Source organism: Lissotriton vulgaris, chromosome 4_1 (assembly GCF_964263255.1).
Source record: "Lissotriton vulgaris chromosome 4_1, aLisVul1.2, whole genome shotgun sequence".
Classification (NCBI taxonomy): Eukaryota; Metazoa; Chordata; class Amphibia; order Caudata; family Salamandridae; genus Lissotriton; species Lissotriton vulgaris.
The window spans coordinates 1,984,462,328-1,984,484,463 of NC_141691.1; the positions used below are offsets into that span (position 1 = coordinate 1,984,462,328).

Sequence of the window (22,136 nt, forward strand, 5' to 3'; positions counted from 1 at the left end):
CAAGACAAGTCTTGCCTCTCTTTAAAAAAGTTAATTGAAACAGTCCAATCGCACAGCTTCCCATCCCAGAATGAAATATTGAAAAGGCCAGCATCACCCACTCAAGATAATCAAGGCTACCACCTGGATTCAGACCACAACACAGTGGAGACAGCCACCACCCAAGTAGTCACCATTTTATACCACATCACAGACAACATTAACTCCTAGTTCTTTGTCTTCCTTAGTCTTTCAGCAGATTGTGTTAGCATCATCTCTGATCAGCTGCCTCAAGCTGCACATCAAGATCTGAACCCTCTCCAGTCACTTGCAGGATACCCCAAAACATATTCCTCTCTTTGGTGGGTTTCAGTCTCTATACGTAGCCACTATGAGGCCAGCTGGACCACAAAGAACATCTACTGGTGCCTCTAACCCGCAGTCATCTCTATGCCAGTCAAGCGACTTCACTTCCTATCCCGTTGTCTCTACTTGCAAACAGCGCTACACTGCTCTAAGGGAGTCCCACTGACGTTCGTACAGATCTGGATGGCTTAATGACCTTTCCAAAAAGAGGGTATGGGTATTGTTTTACTAACTGCTATACAGAGTGGCTTCCCAACCCTTTCAATTTTCTTGTGTTAACGACATTGATACATCATCTGAATCCCTGCTTCTTGATAGCTGCAGTTTCCATATCAATGTGAATTATTAAAATCTAAAGGAAAATTTACATCACAAGCTATAATATAATTTTGCATTGCGCCTGAGATACCAGGTTGAAATAAGGGGGGCATTTACTAAAATGTGGCACCAACCACAACAGCAATCAAAGTTGCTGCTCTCTGTTGTGTCAAAGGGTGAGTAAAATAACAGAGCCATATCTACTGATTTTCTCTTGCTTTTCTCTCGCTGGCAAGATTTTGGCTGCCAAGTCCCAATGCACATATCCTTGCATAATAGTGCATGGGTGTGTTGGTTCTGTCAAGCATAGGTTATGTACTGGAAGGAGACGCTTCCTGTATAAAAGCTATGCTTTATTGCTTTTCCCACTCTGTATGTGTGTGGTACAATGCAGCACACATGCAAAGTTTGAAATGTATGGCATAATTAGAACATTTTCGCTCCGTTACACATGCCTCAAAAAAGCCTTCGTTTCTGCCCTAAATCCCTATCTACAATTCTTAGTAGACAGGCATTTACATCAGAACCAATGGGTAGCTGCATGGTAATGCCCCTGTACCACCTATAGAATGCCCCCTTGATGCAAAGTAGAGCATAGTGCTAGCCTTTTAGATCGCCATAGATGCTATACAAGCCATAAAAGGCCCGCTCCAGCATTTAAAACCTGAGCCGAAGACGAGGGCCTTTAACAAGGGTGAGGGCATTTAATGGCTAGTACAGCCCAGCTACAGCAGGTAGAACATTCTTCCCCTAGACGGCCGAATGTCCTATTTATAAAAACAAAGGCATCAGAGATTGAGAGGATTGAAATCCCCAAAGCTCCGAAGCCTTCGTTTCACTGCTGTTGCTGTGATTGTTCAACAGCTAACAGTGTGCGCAGGGCCACAGCTGTTAGCTGTTGAACTGTCACAGCAAGAGCTGTGGAAAGGGGCTGAAGTCAGCCCCTGGTTCTCCCCAGCTTGGCTAAGCTGCTTTTTTTTTAGGTCTCGCCTGAGCCAGCGAATGTAATGCCCTGGCGAGACTTTTAGTAAGGGCTTCAAAAAATGCTACCAAACGCATTTAGTTGTGGCCTAGAGCTTGCGGTCCTGCGCGCGGGTGCGCACTTGCAAGCACAGGCGCCATCTCGCGGGCACACTTACAGGCGCGATTTCTTTCATTTTTGCGGTGCCTCCATCTGCCTTTCCTCGCAGCACCCTTCTATGCTCCGCCCCTCCCCACCACAGAAGGCGTACCCGCGATCGCTTTCACAGCAGCGCGGCCCCGTTACTATTATGGCTACACGGCCAATGCTTGTTTCATCTGCAAATATGGCACCCACCCGCCTTGGGCTCTCCCATTGCATCTCAACTGAGTTAGCAAATGTTTTCAGACATTTGCACTTTTATTCTATATTGTTAGTCTCAGTAACTTCTAGAAGCTCCTCTACCCTGTGAATCCCACTAATCTGGGCGACGAGGCAGCTTCTCAGCAGAGAGCAGGACGCAGACAAGCTCGGTTCATCTGTATGCTGACAACATTCAGGAAGGGGTAGTCAACAGAGAAAGAGGGCTGATGTTTAATGCTGTTGAGACAGACTCCCTGGTGCTCGGCCACTGTCACCGGATTATAATTGAAGGACGCCTCCTTTGTCCACACCACCTTACCACCGAGTCCTCACACCTAAAAGCTCCTGGGTTTGCTTTCCCTAGCACACAAACCAGCACAAGGCATGTTTGGTTTACTGAGATTCAGAGTTTGGCCTTAATTCACAAATACGATCAGTGGAGCTTATGTTCACAACATTGCATTTGCGTCATGAGGAGGGTGGGGGTGGGCATTGCAGGTCCGTCTGGAGGCCGCCAGATGCGGCTGCTGTGGGTGGTGCGCAACGCGGCAGCTGCCTTTGTTACTCTGATGCTGCCCCCTACTGGTGGCTTGTAGAGGTCAATATCCACTTTAAACTTCTGTGTCTGACAACAAGCTGTATCCCGGACAGGCTGGCCAATTTGCAGTCTTACGCCGCACCTGTGGTGCAAACTTCCACTCAACCTACGCTGCATCACTCGACTCCTTTCTAAAGGGCCATAAAAACAATATTATTTCACTCCATTTGGCTCTGCGAGTCTGAGTTCCCGCGCTAGAAGCACTTTTTGCTGTGGTGTTGGCACAAAGAAGCATTTATTAGACACAGACTGGGGAAACACTGGCACCCAGTGGCCAGCCAGAATATGGCACTGACTGACATTTTGGTACAGAATGGCTCAAGTGTGCATCTGTTGGGAGTGTGACGGATGGTGTCTGGCGCAACTCCGAGATGGGAAGCAGGAATGGGGGTTTGAGCTCAGACTAACAAAGAGAAGGCCAGGCTTAGTGGCTTGGTGCTGGAAAAGAAAACAAATACCCTGGAATGCCACAAATTGGCGGTCAAGAGGTAGCAGCAGATACGCAAAGAGAGACATGAGGGTCGGAGGCAAGAGGATTGGAATCTGAAAGTAAACTTGCAAATTTAAAAACAAAAAACTCTGCCCAAAAAAATTCAGAACATGGATAAATTCTATAGTACATCTGGCCTTCCTTATCTAATTGACCATAAACAGATTGCATTTTAAAATATCTTACAAGTTAAGACGCCTGCTGCCCAGATGGTTGTATACCCAACGAGTTTCAAGGTATGATAACAATAGGATAACTGGTGGTTAATGCTCTTTCTGGAGAAATCGGTTTGCAGTCTAATCACAGTAATGGCCCATTGTAAACTAGCATAGAGGGTTAATGTGCCTGCTGCAAAGCCCAACATCTAACGTGCAAGTCACAAATTTGTAATTTCTATAGACAGCTCTGTGGGTTACTGCTTTTGCTGCAGAGATCCCGAGGTGCCGGTACATTCACTGAAACAATGTCAGCAGAGTGCACTGAGGAGGGCCCGGATCCTCCACCTGTCTCAACAGCAGCTGCCAGATCTGGGTGGATCGCCCACCCGGATGGAGGCCTCTCCGACCAGTAGTTCCTTGACCCCCAATGCCGTTCTGTCTATGCCCACCGTCATTATGATAGCCGATCAAACTACTCCATTTACTCATGGAAAGGGTATGGAGGGGTGAGGGTTGAATGAGGTGTGGCCCGCTCATGTGCACAGATAACACCTGAGCTATGCACATTCAGGCACCATGAGTGCTCGTGGCCGCAGGGAAGAGTAGGTAGAGAGGCCAGCCAAGGTTATTCAGCATGATGCTATTCCTGCTACACAGACATGTCAAACTGTGATGAAAACACGAGGGGTTTAAAGAGCCTGTCGCATTGCCATTGCAAAATAGAGAAAACAAACATCTAGGGCACCTCAGGTTGCCTCATTCTACCCAAACGTGATATATATATATATATATATATATATATATTTTTTTTTTTTACAATGGAGACAAGCCATGAGCGTATGTACAGTATAAACAAGCCTTGGTGTAACCAATAGGTCTCGCCTTTGGGACCTAATAAGTGTTTAGCCATGCAACAGTTGATGTTGTTGCGCCAAGGTTTTTGTGCTGCTTAACTAAATACTTATATGGTACCAAAAGCGAGACCTATTGGCTATGCCAATGCTTGTTTCTCGTTCAGCTGCGCCAGGCAGACTAGGAGCTGAACAGCATTACCCCTAACTCCCTCCCTCCCTCTGAAGCTCCAATGACTCTGAGCTCGGGAGGAGAGAGGGGGAAGGTTCTGGTGTGACCTGTAGCTCAGCATGGTGAAGGCGGCCAGGGACTCCGCCATTCTCATAAACATTTATTTACTCAGAATCTGAAGAAACTTGATCGTCCTCTCGCCAGCCACTGAGCAACTAACCAAAGAGGAATCACAAGGAAATAGGTGTTCCAAAGAACACACCTGAATAAAGATTCTGACAGATATTAAAAGAACACGTAAACTGCATTACTACACACAATCTTATGCTTTCCCCTGGCCACTCCTTGGGCAAGATTTACAAGAAACTGAAGCGTCCGTAAAGATTCATCGTATTTATAATACAGCGCACCATGGCAGAAGGATTGACAGATGCGCCAGAAATTCTGACGCATGTGTTGGCGCAAAGTGACGCATTGCTGGAGTTGCTCATGAAAGTGATGCAACTCCAGCAATGCGCAAAAACAGATAGGTGAGTCCAATGTAAAAAGCCGAGCGTCATTCCTTACACCTGGTTTGAGCAGACGTATGGATGTTGACGCAGTGAAGGCATAGAGTGACTTAGTGAAATGTTGCAAATTTCACTGCGTCAGTTCTATATGGCTTTTTGCTTGGGAACGCCCACCCTGCATACATTATACCTGACACAGGTATAATATGGTGCAGGGCTTTACAAGGTGGCGCATCTCCCTAGATGCTCCTTGTAAATTGGCTGCAACACATTGTTTACACTGCTGCTGCGTCACAAAAAGTGACGCAGCAACAGCACAAAAGTGTCGCAAGGGGCTTATAAATCGGCACCCAAGTGTTTTGGAAAGGCACAGGCTGTTTATAAGTACTTTGAAATGTTGAGAGCAGCGAGCGTTTAGCAGTGCATATAGGCTGCTCCTCCATTGTCAATGGAGCTCTCAACATTCCTATGTTCATCTTAGCATTACTATGGCCAACTTTCCATCGCAAATCAGTCAAAGTACAAGTTACAAAAGTTACAAAGTTACAAATGTAAAGCAAACCCAGAGCAAAGTGTTAGTAAATCTGCACCCTATGTGAGGCAGAGTCTATGACTTACATCGATTTCCACGACTCCTCCTCAGGATTTTTGTGAGTACCTAACTAGCTGACTATCTACCAAAATAATAGGGATACATGCACGACGGGTTACCTTAGCGCATTAAAAATAAAGATGGACATTGGCACATACATTTCTTAGGGTTAATATGATGCCAATATAAATTGCCACTTACCAAATGGGGCCTTTATCACGGTAGTGCTGCAGAAGGATTCGGTGTCTGAGCAGTTCTGTGGGGTTTTGCAATTGTCGTTGCTAGACTGTGAACTGCACTGGTAGCAGGTCAAAAATTGTGCTGAAAAGAAAAAACGCATTTTAACCAACAGAGACACAAAGATACATTTTCTCAGCATTTCACCCTTGCCATTTGGTTTCAAATGATACAGCCAAACATATTTACAGATTCAGAGGCTACTAAATCTTTCTAACTGCACCCTCCGATTGAGAGGGGGTTGCACACACCTGCTGATGATGCATTGATTCACTAGAAAAAATCCGCTCAAACAAAAATGGATTATGTATGTAGACATTACTCACATGTATCTGCCTCGTGACAAAGAGTGGGGCTCAGTCATGCAAGAGGGAGTGATGGGGAAGATGACTGTTATTCAAAGGGGGATGAAATAAAATATGTGAATATTTTATCACCCATTGCACAATCACAGTTCTGGTAGTACAGAGTTCTGCCACAAGGGAAGTGCAGCGCAGACAGGAACAGAAATGACCGCTGCCTTCCTTGATGAGCATATCATGTAATTGAATGTCTTACTATATAGAGGCCCTCCAAAACTGATGCATGGAAATGTGCACTCTATTTTAGATGGGTACAGAAATCAGCAGATCCCATATAACACATCAACTTGGCTCATGGGAAGGTCGAGCTGCCAGCGCATTATCGCCCAGATGCATCAAGCATTTTTGGAGTCGCAAACGGTGCGATTCCTTAAAATCGGCCGTTTGCGACTCCAAAAATGCTTTTTGATATGCATCATTAGCTTTTGTAGAAAATCGCGAATTTTGCGAATTTCTTAAATGCGATTGCATTTAAGGAATCGCAATTTTGCGATTCCTTAAATGCAATGCATCATTTTTTTAAAAATTGCACATTTTAAAATTGCAAGTGCAAATTACCACGAGTTTGAACCTCGTGGTAATTTGCTAAATTGTTTAAAAATGCACAAAAATGCATTTTTTAAACTGTTGTTACAGACACACATGTCCTTAGGACATGTATGTATGTAACTTATAGCTAAAAGTGCATTTCATGGGTGCAGGGGGGGGTCATTTGGACCCCCCTCTCCACCCTTGAAATGCTTTGTTGAATTGCGATTTTGAAATTGCGAATTCGCAATTCCCATTCATTCCTATGGGCATTTCAGCCCATAGGAATGAATGGGAATTGCGAATTCGCAATTTCAAAATCGCATTTTTTATGCGATTAGGTAAAAATTGCGATTTTTACCGAATTGCAAAAAAAATGCGAAAACAATGATGCATACCATTTTGCCAATCCTAATTTGCGATTCGGTAATTTTTGCAAATTAGGACTCGCAAAAAAGTAGTTTGATGCATCTGGGCATATGTGTAGAATGTTCACCAAACAATTTGTCAGTGCAACTTATTGTGCTGAGCAAAGTCCAACATTTCACATTCAAGTAGTTAAAGCAAGTTGTTTTTGTCTGCGATTGGAAACACTGTGCTTTTTGAAAACGGGGACACTCTTTGCGTAGTTCCTTTTACACTACTTCTGTCTTCTTACTCCCATGCCTTCTCTACTTAAATGTGAAACTGATTCCATAAACAGATTCAAACTGCCATCCACCCCTTGCCCCACCCTGTCAACCTACTTTCTTTCACTCTTCTTTGTCTACTAATTATTATTATTTTTTTTTATTTATTTATTTGGCATCTCATATTTGCAGAAACAGACATAAAAAACAACATTTTGTTCTCTCGCATTTAACAGAAAAAGTAATACAACAATCAAAATAATGAGCAGATATCAGAAATAAAAAAGAATAAGAGAGAATGAGGAAAACACAACATTATTTACATTTTTCGGGCAGGCCTAGTTATCCACTCTGATATTATTACTCCAATTTTCAATTGGTTTCCAAATCCGGGCTTTTGCCCTCACGCCTTTACAAGCAAAAATCGCCTTCTCTTGATTAAACATTCCTAAGAGTCGTGATAGCCAATTCTGAAAATTAGGTGGATCTGTGTCTTTCCAACGTGCGGTTAATATTATACGATACACAGCTGTCCCCAAAAAGAGAGATGTTTCTTCTTCGATAGTATGTGATAATGTATTATCGTAACCCAAGATGTACAGAGTAGGGGATTCGGCTACTGGGTGACCAAACACTTCCTGCCAAAATCCTGTTATCATATTTTTCAAAACTGTTAGTTTTTCACATTAATACAACATATGAAGGAGGTGGGCCACATTTTTTCCGCACCTAGGGCATTCCGAAGTGGCTCTTTTTCCCCATGAGAAAAGTTTAGCGGGGGTAAAGTATAAATCATAAAGAGTCTTATACAATTGTGCTTTCAGGTTGGAAGACATAAACAATTTTGTTGACAAAGTAAGTGACATATCAATATCTACATTGGGGTTGTTTAGTTTCCTTGACCATCCCTGCTCGATAGAGACATCCTGCTGACTGTCAATTAAGATGTCATAAATCGTGCCGATCTTAGTAAGAGGTCTAACTAAACAGTCAACTAGAGGAATATTCTCTAATATAATATCCGCCTTTTTTAGATCTAGGATTGTACTAATCTGAATAAATTTAAAAACGCAATTATTCAGAATAGAAAATTTAAGTTGGAGCTGTTGAAATTTTTGAACAACTGGGGGCAATAAGAAATCGCCAAGGGTTAAAACTCCTAAAGTTTCCCATTTCCTAGCAATCGCGTCATATATAAGTGGTGGTAGTATAGTAGAGTGCCATAGCGAAGTGTACTTATTATACTTAGGAATGCTCAATTGTCTACGAATTTTCTTCCATATACCCCAGACACTCAATATTATCTTAAATTTTACTTTTTTGAAATATGATGGTTCGAGTTGTTTTACTAGAAGGCCATTAGCCTTATCTCCGATGACCAATTCATATATGGAAGGTATATGCTTCTCTCCTGTTTCACTTTCCAAAGATTTTACACAAAATAATGTCGTCATCTGCTGTAACAAAGCGGCCAACATATAGAATCCCAAATTGGGAATTGCAAGCCCCCCTCTCACAGCTGGAAGAGATAAAAAGCGAATGGATCCCCTTATCTTCCCGTATCCCCATATAAACGTACTCATCTGGGATTCGAGAACCTTAATGGTTTTGTCATCTACCAATAACGGGATTGCTCGAAACAAATATAGGACCCGGGGTAGTATATTCATTTTGAGGAAATTACCTCTTCCAATAATCGACAAATGTATGCTATCTATCCATTTTAAATCTGTTTTCATTTTTGTATAAGAGGATCATAGTTTATTTTCATGATCTCGCCAATTTGGGGGGATATACGAACTCCCAGATAGACAGCACTTTCTACATTCCTGGGATCTATGAAATGAGTATTTTGGGTACATATAACCATCGTTTTATCCCTATTTAAGGAATAACCAGAAATTTGGCCGAATGTTTGAGTGATCTGTTCAATTTCAAGTTCAAGTTCAAGTTCAGGGATTTATATAGCGCACTACTCACCCAGAGGGTCTCAAGGGGCTTGGGGAAGGGGGGGTTTAATTTTGTCGAATAGCCAGGTTTTAAGTTCTTTTCTGAAGGAGATGTGGTTTTGAGTAAGGCGGAGGTGAGTGGGGAGTGAGTTCCAGGTCCTGGCCGCCAGGAAGGAGAAGGATCTGCCCCCCATGGTGGATCTTCGGATGCGCGGGACTGCGGCGAGGGCTTGATTGGACGATCTAAGTTGGCGGGTGGGTGTGTAGAAGGACAGTCGAGTGCTGAGGCATTCGGGTCCTAGTTTGTAGAGGGCCTTGTGTGCGTGGGTGAGAAGACGGAATGTAATTCTCTTGTTGACGGGGAGCCAGTTGAGGTCTTTTAGGTGTCCGGTGATGTGATCATGGTGAGGGATGTCCAATATGAGTCTCCCTGATGCGTTTTGGATGCGTTGGAGTTTTTTCTGTAATTTTGCTGTGATTCCGGCGTATAGTGTGTTACCATAATCCAGTCGACTCGTGACCAGTGCTTGGGTGACAGTCTTTCTTGTTTCGAGGGGGATCCAGCGGAAGATCTTTTTGAGAATACGAAGTACGTTGAAGCAGGAGGATGAGACTGCGTTGACTTGTCTGGACATCGAGAGGGAGGTGTCTAGGATGAAGCCCAGGTTGCGTGCGTGGTCTGTGGGTGTGGGTGTGGGTGCTGTGCCCAGAGCGGAAGGCCACCAAGAGTCGTCTCAGGCAGAGGGGGAGGATCCTAGGATGAGCACCTCCGTTTTGTCTGAGTTGAGTTTTAGGCGGCTATGTTTCATCCATTCGGCTACTTCTTTCATGCCTTCGTGAAGATTGGTTTTGGCGGTGTTAGGGTCTTTGGTGAGGGAAAGGATTAACTGGGTGTCGTCGGCGTAAGAGATGATGTTAAGGTTGTGTTGACGCGCGATGGAGGCGAGTGGACTCATGTAAACGTTGAAGAGCGTGGGGCTGAGTGATGATCCTTGTGGTACTCCACAGATGACTTCAGTGGCCTTTGAGTTGAATGGGGGGAGTCGGATTCTTTGAGTTCTTCCGGCGAGGAATGAGATGATCCAGTCCAAGGCTTTTCCTTGTATGCCAATGTTGCTGAGGTGTTGTATAAGGGTGCTGTGGCAGACTGTGTCGAAAGCGGCCGAGAGGTCGAGTAGAATGAGGGCCGCTGTTTCTCCGTTATCCAGTAGTGTTCGGATATCGTCTGTTGCTGCAATGAGGGCGGTTTCGGTGCTGTGTTTGGCTCGAAATCCGGACTGAGAGGGATCGAGGGAGTTGTTGGATTCGAGGAAGGCGGCGAGCTGGCTGTTGATGGCTTTCTCAATGACTTTGGCGGGGAAGGGGAGGAGGGATATGGGTCGGTAGTTTTTAAGTTCAGAGGGGTCTTGCTGAGGGTTTCTTCAAGAGGGTGCTGAGTTTGGCGTGTTTCCAGCTTTCTGGGAAGGTGGCAGAGTTGAACGAGCAGTTGCTAACATCACGGAGATGGGGTGCGATGATGGAGTCAGCCTTGTTGAAGATGTGGTGGGGGCAGGGGTCGGTTGGTGAGCCAGAGTGGATTGAGTTCATTAGGCGGATGGTGTCTTCGGTGGTGATTGGGTTCCAGGCGCAGAGGTTGATAGTTGGCGGTGTGGGATCTGAGGGGGGTTGGGAGGGTTGTTCGCAGGGAGTGTTCTCGAAGCTGTTGTGAATGTCGGCAATTTTGTTGAAGAAGAAGGAGGATACCGCATCGCAGAGGTCTTGGGAGGGAGTGATGTCGTTAGATGCTGCGGCGGGGTTGGTGAATTCTTTGACGATGTTGAAAAGTTCCTTGCTGTTGTGGGCGTTGTTGTCGAGACGATCCTTGAAAGCTGATTTCTTGGTGGATCGAATCAGTTGGTGGTGTTTGCGGGTGGCCGCCTTGAGGGTGGTCATGTTGTCGGTAGTTGGGTTTTTTCTCCATGTTTTCTCTAGGGTGCGGCATAGCTTCTTGGATTTTTTAAGGTCATCATTGAACCAGGGAGCCTTTTTGCTGCCTGAAATGATCTGGTGCTCTTTCAGGGGTGCTAATTCGTCAGCGCTGTGGGTGATCCTTTGCTTGAGTTTGGAGGCCGCTTGGTTTGGGTCCAATGAGAGGGTGGGAGGGTTTTGGTTGAGTGATGTGAGGAGTTGGTCGGAGGTGATTTTGTTCCAGTTTCTCAGAGGAATAGGTTGTGGGCGGTTGTGGGTCAGGATGGTTTTGTAGCTGAAGTGAACACAGCTGTGGTCCGTCCAATGGAGAGCTGTGGTGTGGTCGAAGAAAATGTGCTTGCTGGAGGTGAAGATAGGGTCGAGCGTGTGCCCGGCTACATGGGTGGGGGTGTCCACAAGTTGTTTGAGTCCGAGATTGGCCAAGTTGTCCAGAAGGGATTTGGTGCTGCTGTCGTGTTTGTTTTCAAGGTGGAAGTTGAGGGCTCCTAATAGAATGTAGTTCTCGGAGGCGAGGGCATGTGGGCTGACGAAGTCAGTGATGTCATCGCTGAATTGAGTGCGGGTTCCTGGAGGCCTGTAGATGAGGGTGCCTCTAAGTGTGGTCCTAGGGTCGGTGTGGATCTGGAAGTGGAGATGTTCGGCGGTTGCAAGATTATCGTCGATGCTGGTCGTGATTTTGATGGTGTTCCTGTGGATGATGCCTCCTCCTGTTTGGTTGGTGCGATCTTTCCGGATGATCTTGTAAGCGTCCGGTATCGGCGTAGGCTAATATTTTAGTTTCAAAGTGGCCCCAAGTGATTGGTCTAATTGCTTCAGCATTTAATAATTTTATAATGAGGTAATTAATGTATAGGGCAAAAAGGATCGGGGAACATGGGCAGCCCTGTCTTGTCCCACGTGATATATCAAACAGCATCGACTCTTGACCCATCGCCTGAACTCTGGCCCTTGGTGAGACATACATTGCTTTTAAAGACTTCATAAAACAGGGTCCCAGATTATTTTGTTCTAACACTGCCCACAGAAATGCCCATGAGACCCGATCAAAGGCCTTCTCGCCATCTAGGAGGACCATCGACATCCGGCTCCCCGTGACAGCCATAGCATCGAACAGGGCAAGGACACGCCTAGTGTGGTCCGTAGTGCCCTTGCCCGGGAAGAAGCCGTGCTGCCACGGAGAAACCAGACGCTCAACAGTCCCCCTGAGCCGGTTAGCCAGAATCTTTGAGTATAGCTTCGAGTCTGAATTGATAAGAGAGATAGGACGGTAGGATGAGGGCAGTTTAGTAGGTTTATCTTTTTTTGGAAAGATCACAATATTCGTTTCCATCCAAGACCTAGGGGGAGTGCCGCTAACTTGAATTCCAATAAATAGATTGAGGAGTAGAGGGTTTATAGTATTGCCCAGAATCTTATAAAGCTCGAGAGGGATTTTGTCTGGGCCTGCCGCTTTGCCCTAGGCTAGTTCTGCTAAAGCGATTTCTACTTCACTCATAGTTATATCCCTTTCTAAGTCTTGCCTAGTATCCATATCTACTCCTAGGGTATTTTCAGTCTCGGCTGCCCATCTTGCCACTACTTCTTTAATTGTAGCAAAATCAGAGGAGTCTTCATTTTTATACAATTTCTCATAAAACTTTTTAAACACTTCTAAAATAGTCACAGGTGATGTATATTCTTGACCGTCAGACTCTATGCACGTAATTGAGTTGAGAGATTGTTTTTGACGAGTACTAAGGGCGAGTTGCTTCCCTACCCTCTCTCTTGATTCATAAATCTTATTGCGGTGGGATTGATAGGTCTCGGCTGCACTTTGAGTAAGCTTATTATTTATCTCTGCTTTTAAAATCGCCATTTCTCTCAAAGTTGAGCCCCCCTCTCCGCCTCGGGCTATTAAAGCAGTGTGTTTCTCTTCTATTATAGCTAACTCTTGAAATTGAAGTTTGTTTAATCTTGCATTCTCTTTCTTCTTCCTAGCTACATAGCTAAGTGTCTCTCCCCGTAGTGCTGCCTTAAAAGAGTCCCACACTGTGTTTCTAGATGCGCTACACCGATTACAGTCCTGAAATCCTTGCGCCCATACCTTAATATACTCATTATACTTCCTATTAACAAGCAGTTTTCTATCAAAAGACCAGCTGGAGTGTGGTCTGATCATATTATCTATATTAATAGAAAGTACTAAAGGATTGTGATCCGCTATAATCTTTGGTAATTTAAAAATTCCTGCCTGACTAGCTCGGTTACTAGACATCCAAATATAGTCAATGCGGACATACTTGTTGTGTGGATACGAGAAATAGGTATATCCTGGATCTTGTGGCTGTTTCAGATCCCATATATCAGCTAAACCTAAACTTTCCTTAAATTGAGAAACAGCATTATAAACTTTAGGCTTACGACCAACATATTTTTTTCTAACTTGATTGTATCCTAAATCCATTTTTGGTAAGGAGATATTAAAATGTCCACAAACTATAAGTGCCTGAGACCAGGTAGAGAGTTCCGTCTCGAGTTCAGTAAATATAGATGGGTCATCTTCATTAGGGGCGTATATACAGCATATTGTGAACCCACACTTGAGTTCCACAATAACCCACCTGCTCACAGAGTCAGCAGCTACACGTATGGCCTCACCCAAAAAAGGTTTAGCAACCCCTCTAGTCCTCGAGGTGTAAGATGTACAAACCAAAAGATTGAACCCAGGAATCCTCAATATTCCCCTTTCTACCCAGGGGATATGTGTCTCTTGGAGACATATTATATCTAATGCATTTTGTCTAATTATCCCACACATTTGTTCTCTTTTCAACCTATCATTAAGGCCCGCCACATTCCAAGAACAAAGTTTTACTCTAGTCATATTGTAATGTATTTATTTTCCAATCCATATCTGCTATAAAACCAAACTTAACTCTATGTTCTCTATTACCACAACAATTTATTTTTCTAACTCCGCTTCTACAATCATGATTGCCATTTTTATAAATTTTCTCCCATCTGTGCCCCCTCAGCCCCTTACCCCCCAACCCCCAGCTCCCCCCCACCCTCCTCAAAATGAGGCGATTAGACTCCATTGGAGTCTGTGGTGATGGACGTACATTATCCCTCCAGTGCTCTCAAACTAAACTATTACTGATTACCCAAAATCCCAGAACCCCAAGTTGTGGTTCATGAACCATATACCAGCGGGACAAAAAAAAAGAGAAGAGGGGCCATTTCTATCCCGGACTTGAAAGGATTTAGAAGTTTTTATGGGTAGTCTCATGAAAGGCTATCTAAATATTCTTTTGCCTTAATCTCAGAGGCGAAAAACTTTATCTGGTCACCATTAATTACTTTCAAGCGAGCGGGATTATTCAAGTACGCCTGCAACTTCTTGTCCTGAAAAGGTTTTACGAGTTGGCGCAAGCGCCACCTCCGCTCAACCGTTGTGTGACAGAAGTCAGGACGCACAAAATAAGTTATATGACCACTATTTTTCTTCGCCACTGGTCTCGCTTTCTCCCAAACTGCCTGCCTCAGTATGAAATTGCCAAAATATACCAATAGAGCTCTTGGGTATGCACCAGGTTTTGGGGTATTTCGTATGGTAAAAGGTACTCGGTGTGCACGCTGCACCTCTAGGTCCCAATTCCACGTTGAAAGTTCTGGTAAAGAGTCTTGAAATATTTTGACCGTAAAGGTGCGTGCGTCGCCTCCCTCTGCTCCTTCAGGAATACCCAAAACCCGCAGGTTATTTCTACGTAAACGATTTTCCATGTCCTCTAATTTCCACATTACATCTGATAGCTCTTTCTCATGAGTATCGCTCTGCTCACGATTTGCGGCAATCTCTGACTCATTACCCACAACTCTCGTTTCCATTTCAGTCATTCGATCATTAAAGGAGCTGATTTTTCTTGAAAGTTTACGGACCACTCCCTGCACCTTCCGTAGCTCTGCTTGGGCTTTCCGCCCATCATGAGAAGTCTCTTCTCTATGTGCAGAGATGGCTAGTAACACAGTCTCAATCGTAGGGGCAGAGTTATCTACTGAAGGCCCTGAATCCAACTGCTGGGTTGGACCATGTAAGCTTGCTGGAGCTGCTGTGGGAAGTATATTATTAGTGGATGCATAGTCCCATGCCAGCTCAGCGGGATCGCGACGGCTCTTTCTATGTCTCAGTACAGTTTTTTGAGCAGTTCTCACCACCTTAATGCTAGTTTCATCATCGCTAGAGTCACTTAGGTGTGAGCCGATATCTGTTGACCAGCCAAGTTCATCTGAGAAAGAGTAAAAGTCACTTGGATCCTTATCTTTATCTTTATCTTTGTCCTTATCAGGGTCATCGTCACTCAGATTGCATGGGGCTTCAAGAGGTTTCGTCTTTTGCTTCAGCGAGAGACCCTGAACACCCAGCTGAGCCTCAGCCCGGCTATCTGGATCTTTAGAAATAGTCTGAGGTGGAGCTGACTGTGTGCGTTCCACGCTGAGATTTTCAGATTCGTCAGAGATTACAGTATGTATATTTGTATTTGTATTTTGTGGAGTGCTGAGCCCCCCAGAACCACCAGCATTGGTATCTGCAGCTGCATTCAAGCTAAGCGTGAGGGATGCATTAGGTTGTATTAGCTCTTCATCAGCCTTCCCAGACTTTTCCAGTAGTGTTCTTTGTGCCACTATATTGTCTATACTACTGGGGCTGTCTTCGATAACTCCTGTGATTTCAGTCATTGGGGAAGTATTGGGTAAATTAGCATTCACCATTGGTGAAATTGAGACAGCCTGCCCTCTTGTATTAATTTGCTCGTTAGCACTAGCTGGTGCATCTCTCCTTACTCCATGCATGCTCTCCACGCTCTCCACATTGTGCCTGCTCACCGGTTTATCGCTGGCCCCCTCTCCTTCCACCAGCCTGCCTCTGGTCGTACCTGCTACAGCGGTGACTGCCGATTCTGACTCAGTGGGCGGCGTTTGAGACACGAGTTCGGCTCCCGGCTGACTCTGCATGCCCTGACCCGGAAGAAGCTTCCCCGGGATCCTACGGAGAAGCTCTACGACCAAGGGGGCAGTCTGAGCATCTTTCTGAGTGGCGCCAGCATTCGATTTATTCGGCGTCTTCTCTGGGGTTCCAGCAGCAGCTGGGCTCTTTGTTATGCCTTTTGTAGACACCTCCGTGTTCTCCCGCATAGCGAGCCTTGCCGCTCGCGTCTTTGCAACAGCAGCCGCTGCGGCAGTATTTTTCGGAGGCATGTCCGATGGGCTGACACTCGACTCCAGCTTCAACTCTGACCCACCGCCCACAGGGTTGCAAAGGTGAGACAGGCAACAGTCTTTATGTCTCCTTGTCAGGCGGCAGTAGTATTGTATAAGTGCGAGTTCAATTGCAGTGGCCAGCGTGGGTATTCGCCTCTTCTCCACTCGTGTAGTCTGCTCCTCTCTCAGGTTTTCCAACAGCATTATGTGATTGATCTTGTCTCTCCCACAATATTGTCTTTTCGATTACAATCCGGATGATAGTTGTTACCACATCTTAGGGGGAAAAAAAACATCCTCAGAGTGAGAGCATTGGGTGACCTGCACTGCGGTCTCAAGCGGCCGCCATCTTGCCTCCTTTCCTCTTTGTCTACTAATTTGAATATGAAACGGAGTTTCTTTTTATAGCACTTCCCTTTAGCTTTTTTTGAACATTTCTATTAGATTACTGTGGGACTTGGCCCTTTTTGGCTAAAGTTCCCTAAACTTTTTGCCTTTCCCTCTAGACCTTTTTTCTGACAAGTGTTGCCAACTTAGATGTTTTGGACACTTTGCCACTGCTAAACTGTATCAAAGTGCAAGTGCTCCCTGTGTACAGCGTAATGGTAATTGGTTGTCCATAATTGGGAGGTTATATTACTAGTGAAGTCCCTATAAAATGAACTATGTGTGCCAGGGCTGGTAATGCAAATGCTACAAGTGGGCCTGCAACACTTATTGTGCCACCCACTCAAGTAGTCTAGAAAAGGGAACTCAGGCCTGCCACTGCAGGGCCTGCGCGCAGTTTGTGAAACTGCCATTTTGTTCTGTCAAGTGCACTCACTTGCCAGACCTTACCCTTCCCTTTTTGTGCACCTAAGACACCCCTATGGTAGGTCTAGGGTCCCCCCCTGGACAGGGTGTAGTGCATGTGAAAGGTAGGACATGTACTAAGGTGTGTGTCATGTCCTGGCAGTGAAATAATCACAATTTTGTTTTCCCTATTCAAAGGCCATCTTGCCCATTATAATAGAACTAGCAGCCCGTCCCGACGTTGTCCGGGTATGAATTACTGCTGGCCAGTAGTTTATTGTTTTGTAGGATTGCATTTTGATAGCATTTCTTATCTGTGACAGGCCTGTGAAACGCTCCGATTCACAGTGCACTGCTGATGCACTTAAGAGTGCGTGTTCAGTAGTGTGTGAACTCGAGTTTCCCTACTTTATTTATCCTTGCAATATTATATAGCGCAAACTCGACAACATGGCATGAGCACAATTTACAATACAGAAGAACACATTCATTTGTGGTAGGCACAGGGAGGCAAAGCGATTTGCCTGGAATCACAGGATGTTGAGCTGATGCCGAGATTCAAACGTAGCTCCCCAGCTCTAAAGTTTGCAATTCTAGAACTTGTGGCAGGAGGTGTGTCTAAAAGTGAATGTCGGTGCTGGCCATCAATGAGAGAGACCTGTGCATTTTTCAAATGAGTGGTGAAAAAATATGAGTATGTCGCTGGAGATGTGGGCCGCCATGCCACCAATGTACTTACCAGGGGAGGGTAAACACCCATTAGAGGGTAAACACCCATTATTCCGCAACATACCTTCACTCCGCATACTTTCATTATGAAAGTACCATGACTCCGCAATGCCATTATAACGCATGGCATTACATTTTATATGCTTTTACCACGCATACATTTACAACGAAATTTATTGTAAATGCATGAACGGTAAAAGCATGTTTTTTTTAGTGTTTGGATGAGGCAAGTATGGGTATAGGGGTATATGTTTTGGGGTACTGAGGTATATGTTTTTGGGTGTTTGGGTATTTTAAGGGTTCAGATATAGTTTTGGGTTATGGGGTACAGGGGTAGTTTTAGGGTTTAAGGATAGGTATGGGTTTTGGGGTATAGGGGTATTTTTAGGGTTCAGGGGTAGGTTTGGGTTTTGGGGTACAGGGGTATTTTAAGGGTTCAGGGCTAGGTTTGGGTTTTGGGGTACAGGGATATTTTAGGGTTCAGGGGTAGGTTGTGGATTTGAGGTACAGGGTTATTTTTAGGGTTCAGGGCTAGGTTTGGGTTTTGGGGTACAGGGGTATTTTTAGGGTTATGGGGTAGGTTTGGGTTTTGGGGGGGTTCAGGGCTAAGTTTACATTTTGGGGTACAGGGGTATTTTAAGGTTCAGGGCTAGGTTTGGGTTTTGGGGTACAGGGGTATTTTTAGGGTTCAGGGCTAGGTTTGGGTTTTGGGGTACTGGGGTATTTTTAGGGTTCAGGGGTAGGTTTGGATTTTGAGGTACAGAGGTATTTATAGGGTTCAGGGCTAGGTTTGGGTTTTGGGGTACAGAGGTATTTTTAGGGTTTAGGGATAGGTTTGGGTTTTGGGGTACAGGGTATATTTAGAGGGTTAAGATGGGTTAGTGTTTAAGGGTGTTGGGGTAATTTAAGGAGTAAGGGTGGGTTATGATTATGGGGTGCAGGGGTATTTAAAGGGAGCAGGGTGGAATTAGTTTTTAGGGTGAAAAGCGGAGCACGGGGCAAGCACACCCGGAGCTGGAATAACCCCCCAACCTTTCTTTTCATTTTTATCAGGGTTGTGGCCACAATCCATTAAAATTGTAGTGAGCGGACCACCACTTCCTGTTTTAATTTCACATCCCTACACATCACTATCACCTACACTAACCTAGGGCCCTCACACGCACTACACTCTATGGCATAAGGAATAAAGATCTCCGCCAAGGAGGCCCCATCACGGGCGCTAATCAAGTATTGCAGCGCCGACCCGATAAGGAGCAAACGAGATGATGAAGCAAGACACCTAGCTGGCTGGGTGTGTGCGAGTCTTTTTCCTGCCTTTTGACTATACACTATCTCGTGTATCCCCAGATCACATACAACTACCTGCTTCTTTCAATAGGAACTGCATACCATCACTGTTTAGTCATACTTTTGGGCATGTATGCTGGACCTAGTTAAAAAGGCCCCTATCTCCCTTCCCTTGGATATACTGGTGCTATAAAACAAGTGTCCCATCTCCTGCTGAGTGATTGAGAATCCAGCCCCCCACTAATCAAAGGAAGAAGGTGTCACTGGTAGGGAGGCACCCAGAACTGGTTTGAGCAGGGGCAGTAGTGGCTGGTGGTGTGAGTGCTGTGGGGCAGTGGGGTGGGGCGGGGTAGGGGGTAATAAACTATGGAATACGGCCTAACGGATGTAAGTAAACACATAAATAAATAAAACGAATTTTGTTGCGTGCTTTGCATTGCATTTGTCAATGTAGGGCGCCCAATGAAATTTGTTTTATTTATGTATTTGTTTACTTACTTCTGTTCGACCATATGCTGTAGTTTACTACCCCCCTCCCTGCTCCATCCCGCCCCGCCCTACCGCCCGAAACACTTCTACCACCGGCCGCCACTGAGCAGGGGTCAGTGCCCCCTGTAACAACAATGCTTCAAAGCCATTGAGGGGTGTAACTATGCGAGCTGCAGCCCCTGAACTTTGGAGAATGGCTTGATCAAGTGTGAACAAGACTGGAGCTACTTCGTGATCAAAAGGACCTTTGCCAAGGAAGAAACAACTGAAGAGACTGATGGATAGGACTGCTCATGCTGTGTGATCTAGGGCTGGCCTGCAGTTTGATGTTTCAACCAAGGAAATGCTAAAGTGATTTTGCTGTGTGCTGTGTCCCCCTGCTTGAAGGACTTTGCGTTGTGCTGTGTCCTGAAGTAACTGTCCCCAAGGGCCTGAGGTGAGCTGGCTCCCTGTTCGGAAATACAGGAACATAAAAGTTTCCAGAGAAGACTATCAGAGATGCTGTGTGCGTGTGCTCTGTCTAGCCTGAGACCTTCGTAGGAGTTGCCCTGTGATCTTGGGCACGTGGAGTTCCAAACAAAACTCAGTGATGCAGTGTGCGTGTACTTGGTGCAGCCTGAGTCCTTCGAGAGGATCGTCCTGTGAACATGTGCCCCGGGAAGCCAAGTAAGTCTCAGCGACGCAGTGTCCGTGTGCTTGGAGCAGCCTGAGTCTTTCGTGTGGATTGCCGTGAGCGTGCAAACCAGTAGGGCAAGTGTGTCTCAGCGACGCTGTATGCGTGTGCTGTTTGCAGCCTGAGACCCTCGCCAGAGGTGTCCTGAGATCGGGGGCACCCAAAGATCAAGCGTGTCTAGAGAAACGCTTTGTACGTGTGCTTTCTACAGCTTAAGACCTGCGCAAGTTGTGCCCTGTGATCGGGGGCGCCAGAAGATAAAGTGTGTCTCCGCGACACGGAGTGCGTGTGCTTTCTACCGCCTGAGACCTGCGCAAGTTGGGCCCTGTGATCGTGAGCACCAGAAGATCAAGTGTGTCTCTGAGACGCTGCATGCGTGTGTTGTGTGCAGGTTGTGACCCTCGTGAGGAGTTGTCTGGTTATAGTACACCCGGAGTCCAGTGACTCTCATTGACTCTGAGTGGGGGTGTAGTGTGCAGCCTGGGATCTTCCCATTGCTGGGAAATTAAGAGAGATTGCATCAGAGGCTCAAGTCGCTAGACGAGGAGGAGAGTGGGTTTGTGACCCCAGGTAACGTGAGTCGACTCCTGGGGCGGGGCGCGGGCTCGAAGGGAGACGCTCTGGGCCTCTTTCTCTGTCCTGCAGCGTGAACCTCAGCTTTGGCTCGAATCACGGCATGTGTGCCAAGGAAGTGGCAGCACCGGGGGCTGGAGTGCAAAGCTGCATTCACTGTATTATATCTTACCCGTGTATGGGGTCAACTATGGCCATAGACTAACCGCAAGCCAGCACAAGTGGCTGAGAGACTGCCGGAGGCACCGTGAACGGTGCTGGATTAAATAACATATTGCATTATTCCTGCATAACAGAGTATCTGATGATTGCATGATGCATTGCCTTCTTTCTGCACAACAAACTGCCTGTTTGTCATAATGCCTATTGCATTCGTTTTGCCTAACGAACTGCCTGATAGATGTGTTATGCATTGCACTAGGTTTGCATAACGAACTGCCTGATAGATGTGTCACGCCTTGTCTTAGTCCTGCATCATGAACTGCCGGATTGCCGTGTTGCATACTGAACTGCCTGATATATGTGGTCCGCACTGCATTAGTTTCGCATAACGAACTGCCTGATAACTGTATTGCACGTTGCATTGCTTTTTCCTATTAAAGTATCTGAAGGGGACTGTACGCATTGCATTACGGGGGCATAACAGTTTACAACGTTGTTACATCACGCACTCCATTACAGTAACTTTACAAATCGCCAGAAAAAGGAGACCAAGATGATGAAGCATGTCACCTGGAATGGTGAGTGATGGGAATCTATGCAAATTTGTTGTATTTTTGTAGAGAAGTAATTTTTCAGAGAAGTCTTGGTTTGGTTTTTTCATGTGTTGCCTTTCTTCTAGACTACGGCTGTTTAGTGTGGTACAAATCGCCAGATAGCCATATTACGATCTGCATTATTCTTATATTGTGAAGTACCTGATTGTTGCATAACGAACTGCATATTAAGACATTAGGATTACGTAGGATTGTTTAGTTTAGCTCAATAGTAATAGGCCAGTGGGAGCTTTACCCCGACGCATATGTTGATTTAGTATTGTGTGGTTGCATCGTATATCTTTTTATAAACATATACTTCTTTTTCTATGAAACTCGTGTGGAGTCTATTGGGTTGCTGTGGGCATAATTGCAAATACTTTACACGTTGGCCTTGAAGAGAAGCCTGGTTGCTCATGCCGAGCTACCAAGGGGGTGGAGTGGGGGCTATCTCTAGAGGTGAGCTTTTGTTCCCTAACGTTGGGGGCTTGTGGGTCCCCGTTTGGCCTACGGTACCTACCTAAGCCAACTATACGGGGATTCTAACAATTACTAATAGGTAACATT

At 45.5% G+C, this 22,136-nt stretch overlaps 1 protein-coding gene across 1 annotated transcript in view; it reads right to left on the minus strand.

Moving 5' to 3' along the window:
• The window catches only part of LOC147724786 (lymphocyte antigen 6E-like), a 74,938-nt gene that overhangs the window by 49,914 nt on the left and 2,888 nt on the right, over nt 1-22,136 (minus strand). Inside the window, exon 2 of the mRNA XM_086967070.1 lies at nt 5,559-5,678. Within this exon, the coding sequence (XP_086823196.1) occupies nt 5,559-5,678 (120 nt within the window). The remainder of the gene's footprint in view (nt 1-5,558; nt 5,679-22,136) is intronic.